Source organism: Amia ocellicauda, chromosome 14 (genome assembly GCF_036373705.1).
Source record: "Amia ocellicauda isolate fAmiCal2 chromosome 14, fAmiCal2.hap1, whole genome shotgun sequence".
Classification (NCBI taxonomy): domain Eukaryota; kingdom Metazoa; phylum Chordata; class Actinopteri; order Amiiformes; family Amiidae; genus Amia; species Amia ocellicauda.
The window spans coordinates 18,451,577-18,459,839 of NC_089863.1; the positions used below are offsets into that span (position 1 = coordinate 18,451,577).

At 43.6% G+C, this 8,263-nt stretch overlaps 1 protein-coding gene across 1 annotated transcript; it reads right to left on the bottom strand.

Moving 5' to 3' along the window:
- Window positions 1-1,722: 1,722 nt before the first annotated feature.
- nfatc2ip (nuclear factor of activated T cells 2 interacting protein) lies at window positions 1,723-7,270 on the bottom strand. Its single transcript, XM_066721952.1, has 9 exons — window positions 7,202-7,270; window positions 5,812-5,928; window positions 5,081-5,135; window positions 4,485-4,611; window positions 4,187-4,267; window positions 3,096-3,297; window positions 2,834-2,978; window positions 2,401-2,522; window positions 1,723-2,320 (listed from the first exon to the last, which is right to left on the bottom strand). Exons 1-9 carry the CDS (start codon window positions 7,244-7,246, stop codon window positions 2,159-2,161), a joined length of 1,056 nt encoding a protein of 351 aa, XP_066578049.1. The 5' UTR covers window positions 7,247-7,270; the 3' UTR covers window positions 1,723-2,158.
- Window positions 7,271-8,263: the final 993 nt, after the last annotated feature.

Here is an 8,263-nt window from a genome sequence, read left to right on the forward strand (position 1 = left end):
GTATATTGTGGTAAAGAAGCGCACTTAGTACACAAACTTTACCCATCGTGCTCGTTTGGTGTCCATTAATAACTAAGTGATCCAAGGATCCTATCCAGTCTGTTTTTAAATGTTCCCAAATTTTCAGCTTCAGCCACATCGCTGGGGAGTTTGTTCAGATTGTGACGACTCTCTGTGTGAAGAAGTGTCTCCTGTTTTCGGTCTTGAATGCCTTGAAGCCCAATTTCCATTTGTGTCCCCGGGTGCGTGTGTCCCTGCTGATCTGGAAAAGCTGCTCTGGTTTGATGTGGTCGATGCCTTTCATGATTTTGAAGACTTGAATCAAGTCCCCACGTAGTCTCCTCTGTTCCAGGGTGAAAAGGTTCAGTTCCTCAGTCTCTCAGTAGGACATTCCCTTCAGACCTGGAATAAGTCTGGTTGCTCTCCTCTGAGAGCTCCACTGAAAAGACTCTCTCTGCCCCAAGAAAGCTGGAGCAGAATCCATTCTCACAGCATTAGGTATAATACATTATAGTACAATTAAGTGCAGTGTAGGATATGGAAATCAAAAACACTTGGGGGAAAAAAAACAGATTTATTATGAACTTCAGGACACTGCAATCCTGTTAATCTATTTACAATCTCTCTTACACAGTAGCTGAGGCAAAGTGGCTTTCAAGACGGACATTTCCCACTCTAATTTCTCCTCTTGTAAAGCATACATCCGCATTCTCATCTCGTGCTCCCAGCGGACCAGCTCCCCGGGTGGATCCCCTGCAACCTTAACAAGCACAGAGAGCACACACTCCAAACTCCATGAAACCCCCTATTTTTCTGGCCAATATTGACTGCCCAGAGAAAGAAAATACTGGTGTGGTTCTAGTATAGTCACACACCCCACTTTCACAGCAACATCGGTGCCAAATACAAACGTGAGTCACAATCTCACCTGGTTCCACATGTGGCCTTTCAAGCACGTGTGGTTTCAGGAGAGGGCTAGCCAATGTTAAAAACAGCATTTGACTGAAAATCAACCAAAATATATAATATTTCTTTGTATATGCCCTCGTCCAGGGTAAAAACAGTTACAATAGATCACCTTACATTTTTACATGCAATCACCCTATCTATACAGCTGGGCTTTTACTGGAGCAATCTAGGTACAGTTCCTTCTTCAAGGGTACAACAGCAGTGTCCCCCACCTGGGATTGAACCCATGACCCTCCACTCCACAGTCCAGAGGCCTAAAAGCACTATTTTTCCTCATTCCTCATCTACACAACAAGCGACTGTATTTACCCCGGACGATTCTTCCTGGTTGTATTCTGCATCGGCGTCTTGCAGACCAGATACGGGTGTAAACTGCAGGGGCAAGGAGTCAAAACACATTTGTGAAATATCGTCAGTGTGTGCAGGCAGGAGGGCGGACAACGCCAGGCCCACACAGGACACACTGCTCTCTGGCAGCTCACTTGTTTGTACAGTGGTTTCATGTTGAGTTGATTTACACCACTGGGGGAATGAGTTTCAGGCGCTATCTGCTGCCAGATTGATTAGTTTGCAAGAGTGCTACATTGTTTTGAATGTGTCAAAACTTAAATTGGACCAAAGATTGTTTTTTCATGAACGGAAATCTCTCTCCGTTGGGCTGTGTGTCAGTCTGTCTCTCTATCTCTCTCCCTGTCTTGGTGGCTCCACAGAGCAGCACTATACCTCCTAGTGTCAGAGAGAGGAGCCCTGAAGCTCTGTACAAAAACAATTTATTAATCAAGGTGCTTGAACACAAAAACACAAATGTATTGACACAGGGGGAGAGGGAGATAGGGCAGGGACGGAGAGAGGGAGGGGGCAGAGAGCTTTTTTCCCTGATGAGAAGACTAAATAATACTTAGAGTAACAAACAAGTGAGGAACAGAGCACCCCCTCACTCTGTACAGGACAGCAGGGGAAGTGCAGACACTAATAATACTATGAATATGAATAATGATAATAAAAATCATAATAACAATCCAGTGAGGAGAAGAAGAGAAAAGGAAAGAATGAGAGAATGGGTGCGAACAGGCACCCTCCCACCCTCTCTCCCTCTCTATTAGTGCTATAAAGTCAGGATGCAGTGATTGTGAAGATGTCACCCCCACCCGCCATCCCTTCGCCATCCCATCCTGCAGCGATGCCTTTGTCAGGCCCACACCTCGATGACATCACCGTCTTCCATCTCCAGCTGGGAGGGGGTGTGGCTCTCGTTGACCTTCGACCCGTCAAACAGGAAGCGCACCGACTGCCTCTGCCCCAGGGCCAGTCGAGAGACATACTGTTTGAGGACTAGACCCAGAGGCGCATCCTGAGACAGACAGAGAGAGAGAGTTAATACAGTACACTGACCCCGTGCACAGTGACGTGACCGGACGGACAGACGCGGACCTTGTGCAAGGTGAAGTCCTCCCCCGAGCCTCTCTCCTGGCCCTGCAGTCGGATAGTGATGGTGTCGGCATCAGCGCCCGCGTCTGTCTGTCTGTCCTCCTCCTCCGTGATCACTACACAGTCTGTGGACAGACGGACAGACACGTTGTGATGAAGGAGACAGGCTCACGGACACACTCAGACTGACAGACAGACTTGCAGACACACATGCTGAAGAACTGACAGCAGGGCAGAGAAAGAAACAAACCCACTCACACACACACTCACAGTGACAGACACACACAAAGACAATGAAGAAACACAAAGACAACCAGCCAGTGTTCTACAGACAAACAAGACTGACACACAAATTCACTGACAACACACAGACAGACAGACAAAAACGCAGGGTCACACAGAGAGAAATGACTCGTGCTGTGATTGGTCAGCTCACCGATGATGTCAGTTATGCCCAGCCCCAGCTTGGTCGCTGTGGCGTCGACAGGAAGTTCCACCTCCTTCCGCAGCAGCAGGATGCGGGAGGGCGGGACCTGGAGTTTGAGTGACAGCTGCTCCACGGCCTCACTCAGGGGAGATGTCTGCCAATTAAAACAGGCAATTGACAGTTTAACTCAATGAATGAAACGCAGAGACACTGACCGCTAGTGTGGGCGTCTATACCTTATTAACCCCTCTCCCCCAACTCTCCATCTTACTGATTGAATGGGGATCTTGAACAGGTCGGTGCGGCTACGGAACTTCAGTACGATCTCCCTCGGCGAATCAGAGTCCAGGGCCTCCGTCCTGGGGGAGGAGACAATGATGATATCATCGTCGTCATCAGAGATGGCGGCCCTCCTCACTTCCTGCTGTGGAGACAGCAGAGAGCCGATCGCATTCAACCTCCTGTTGATCTCCCTGAGAGAGAGAGAGAGAACGTCTTCAAGCACAGGTATCACAGTAAGAGTGCATCTGTAAACTAGAATGTTAAAGTTCCTGGAGAAACTTTGTCTGCATGTGAAAGTGTGTTTGAGTATAGTAAGCAGTATGTTTCACTGTACATGTAGTAGTGTAGTAAGATACTACAGGATATTATAAAGGTGTAATATGGTATAAAACAGTGTATTATAGTATTTTTGTACTTTAGTAATATTGATAAAACATCACAAAGTAATTCAGTATACAAAACTGAACCATAGTATGTGTTGTAGAACTGTAGTATATTACAAGGTACTACAGTATTCAATAGTGTACTATAGTATGTCACAGTATACTACAGTATAAGAGTGTACTATAGTATATCACAAGCTACTATAGTATACTGTAGTATAATAGTGTATTATGGTATAATAAAGTATAATACAGTATGAGTTGTACTGCTTTAGTAATTAGTATATACTATAGTATAAGACACTACCATAGTATTTGTTGACATTACAAGGTACTACAGTATACTATCAGTCATATCTTTAGTCACAATGAAAAAATGATATTGTGAAATGTTATGGGGCACTATATGAAGTTGTATGATATTATTATTAAGTTGGCCTTTGTCAGTATTACATATTTTTCAATGTTTTTGTCATACTATGAAGGTTAATGATTGTAACCACACAGCAGAAGTATAATGATGTGGAATAGGAGCAACATTCATATTTCTGTAAAAGTATGCATTTTAGTAATTGTATATGGCAGGTACGTTCATATTTTTAGTCATAGTAATAATAATAACAATTTTTAATAATAATATTAAAGCTTTTGTAAGAGAAGGCTAATTAGTCAGACACTAACAAGCTCGTAAGCTCACCTCATCTTGCGGTTGGAACGCCGGGTCCTCGCAGGGAGGCGCTGAGGTGGGGAGGGTGGAGAGGGGGAGCGAATACAGCTTCTGAGAAAGAGATAGAGTTGAGGTTTATACCATAATCAATTCTGTTTACTTATATAATCAACTCATGTTAATATGTTGGTATGGCAAAATGAGTCTCGGCCTGCATGTAAGGAAGTGGGGAGTGTCTACATCTCTCATTGGTGAAGCGCTGTTAAGTTCAATAAGTTCAATAAGCATTCTTGGTCTGTTATTGGCCACCACAGAGCTATCCACTCACTGCTCTTTGGCTGACTCCTCCTCCTTCTCCTCCTCCTCCTCCGACGAGAGGCAGATTGTCTCGCCCTTCTTGTCTCTCTTGCTTTTCGGGGTCTGAGGCCAGAGGTTATGCTCCTCCTCTGCCTCTTCTGGAGAACAAAAATAGCTTCAGTCACCATCACCATGACAAGAACAACACCAGTGATGAGGTCAGCAGAGTCGCAGAAAGAGGGAGAGGGGAACCAAAGTTGAAACAAAATGACAGACAGACAACACTGAGACAGAAAGACTGACAGAGACACAGAGAGGAACAGACACAACCACAAAGAGAGACAGACACACCCAAAGACATGGAAAGACAGAGACAGGCAGAAAGACTGATAGAGACAGAGTGAGACAGACAAACCCAGAGAGACAGACAGACAAGACACACTCAAAGAGATGGAAAGAGAGAGACGGGCAGAAAGACTGACAAAGACACACTCACAGACAGAAAGTTAGACAGTCAGAGACTAACAGAGAGAGACAGACATACATTTGGACACAGACAGCGGGAGAGCCACAGAGAGACAGACAGACTTTCAGTGGGACAAACACACAGACAGAGACAGTCAGTACCTGGGCTCTCTGTGTGTGTGAAGACGAGTGGCTCTAACTTGAGACTGCTGCTCACCTGAAACACATGGTGTAATATACAATCAACACACTGTACAATACACAAAATGTACAATACACACAGTGTGAAATAGACTGTACAACAGACAATGTACAACACGTGGTATATACTGTAAAATACACAATAAACTAGACCACACTGTACAACGTATAGACAGTTCAATAAGGTACTGTACTACAAGATAAACAGCACATGGTACAATATACAGACTTATATATACACTATATAAAGCGCACACACAATATAACAATGTAGCCCAGGGGTGTCCAACCCTGGTCCTGGAGAGCCCCTATCCAGAAGGTTTTAGAGGTCACCCTTCTATTGCCAATGTATAAACACCTAGAAGTATTTCAGTCTGAAATTTGGTACATTCAGTAATTTAGAAACCATTTAAGCAATTATCAGAATACCTGCAGCCTCTCTGAGCAAGAGCTCCCTTGGTTGATTTGCTTAATTGAAGAATAACTCACATGTGTTCCTAGTATTTAGAAATTGGTGATTTAGGCTGACCTATAAGATAAACTGGATTGGGGCTGTCCAGGACCAGGGTTGGAGACCCCTGATGTAGTCTATAACTCACACAATGTACAGTGCACCGGAAACAGAACAACACACTGCCCAACATACTCACAGCATAACACCGAATAACACACACACACTGCGACACCCTCACCTTGTTGGAATACACAGGGACGGACACAATGGCAGCGGGGTCGATGATTCGCCGTCGCTTTGCGGGGGGGGCAACGGGGACGATGACCTCGACGTCACTGTCACTGCTGTCCGAGTCCTGAGACAGAGGGAGAGAAAGCAGTGAGCTCGACCACTAAACCACAGATATCACTACACACGTCACATCATCAAATTGCTGTAGATATCACCACAGAAATCCATAGACATGACAGAAATCACAACTATCTCAGTAGATATCACAGCTGAGGATATCACTGCAGACATCAGAGAAATCACTGCTCAGGAATCAATTGAAAGCAAATCAGACATCAGTGTAAGGAACAACTATAATTCAATATGACATGTATTTTGTGTTTGAAATGGTAAGCAATTGTCTGCATATTTTATTTTGGTCTACAAGGGGGCGACCCTGAGCACCCACTGAAAAATCGCCACTTTAGAACGTGCCTTGAGGGCGGGAAAAAATAGTTCCCGCCAAAACGAAAACCTATAAGCCACTGTAATGCAGTTACTACACGCTGCTAAAAGCTAACAGGACTGTCCTCATGTCCCGTTTTGTATTTCGTTCCTTAAATCTAAACCTCCTGCTTCATTATTTTTTATGATCGTTTCTACCCAACTTAGTCACCCATACATTGCATAAAATAGGGGCCATTCTGTGGTCAACCAATGCAATGCAATTACACCTCCCCCTGCTGTACAACAAGCGCAGTGCAAACTACAGCTCACCGAGAAAGTGAAACGAACAAGCCGCAGACACTTTATTTATGTTGTATTGTTTAACGAGAAAGGAAACGGGGCAGGCCGGGAGTTCACTGCGGGAGAAGCTGCGAAACACCTACCACACCGCTGTGCCATAACGGACCACTGTCAAACAGTGGCAGGTGTTTTTTAGCAGGGTGCTCAAGGTTTGCATTACATCCCAGTCTCTCCATCACAAAGCGGCACACATTGTGTATTAACTTAGCGATCGAGACGTATACATTACACATAAATGCAGCTGCAAAACAGTAGAAAACACTCGCACGTATTTTCCAGCACATCACAACCACTGTGTCCCCTGAGCAAAGTGATATATCCTGATGATTTTAGCAGATGAACTACATGCACGTTGCATATACGCACTTTACGTTGCTGTGATGTCACAATCAGCACATACACAGCTATATGACTCAATAAGAAATTACAAAACACAATAAAACGTATATATTCTAACTTTTTTTTTGTAATTAAACTACCTGTCAAACGCCACTTCGTGACACAACTGGATACACTTGATGTCTTGCCGCTAAAACAGCACTGCATAGGTGTGTACACGGCAACTTTTACACACAGTGACATTTGACAGCAGCAGACAAAACCTAACTCACCTTTTCCGCCATGACTGTTTCAGAGTGAAACGGGACGCGCCGCATCCGCTCTGCCCCGCCTTCCCTGTGTCTCTATTGGCCACAGAGCCGTCCATCAAAAATAGTTCACCTTTTCTGAATCACTATTGGTCCACGGTATGTCAATCATAGGAAAGCACGTCAGCCATTGGGTTATCATTATATGGATTACGCTATTGGCTTACAAGAGTGGGCCGTTAAATATATCCGGAAAGGGGGATTCTGGGTATTGTAGTATTTGAGGTCTAAAAAGGCTTTGGTTTTTATTATCTTCTAAAAACAAACTTGTATTTCTTTATTTATTTATACCTTATGTGGCACCAATACGCTTCCACACATTAAAGCTCTCTACAGACAATATAAATAAAAATGAAATCCATTATAATACAATGGAAGCTTAATGCAGGAATCAGAATTATTAGCAATTTAAATAATATAGACAACAGCATGCAGGCAGACAGTCAACACAAACACTTGTAATACACTAAAGCATTAACCAGCTTTAATATTACAAACAATTGTCAAACCAAAGCTTTGATCCGAAGGTACAATAAAGAGGTTAGCTGAATTGTCATGCAGGCAATACACTTACAAGCAACTTCTGATTCTGACCTGCAACATTCATTGTGCATTGAAAAACAATAGGGGGAGTATGTTGAAGTAGGATCAAAATGTGTTAAAATTATCTGTTAATGATGGTCCTTTGTAAATGGCCATAGACTGCTTTGCAGACACATTATTATAATGTAAATATATGCATGTTTCACTTGTGTTTCAGAGAGGAGTTTGAAGATATAAGGATTGGCTTGATGCAGATTCTTACAAGAAATTACAGCACAAGAAAAAAGACAGATGGACAGAGGCACAGAGAGAGAGAGAGAGAGAAAGAGAGAGAGTGTGTGTGTGTGTGTGTGGGGGGGGTAAAGCTATGTTCTGCAGAATGAGGATTTCAGGATAATTAGTTAAATAACAGTAAAGGCATTTGACTGGCTTTTAAATTAATTAAACACACTCTGACACACTCTTTTTGTAACAGTTACACTG

What these genes read in the sequence shown, in the direction of transcription:
- nfatc2ip (XM_066721952.1), bottom strand. Translation starts at nt 7,246, where the DNA reads ATGCGGCGCGTCCCGTTTCACTCTGAAACAGTCATGGCGGAAAAG. An exon ending in CACACACACAGAGAGCCCAG is followed by an intron (nt 4,612 to 5,080) that starts GTACTGACTGTC and finishes TTTGTTCTCCAG; the next exon opens with AAGAGGCAGAGGAGGAGCAT. An exon ending in CGTTCCAACCGCAAGATGAG is followed by an intron (nt 3,298 to 4,186) that starts GTGAGCTTACGA and finishes TCTCTCTCTCAG; the next exon opens with GGAGATCAACAGGAGGTTGA.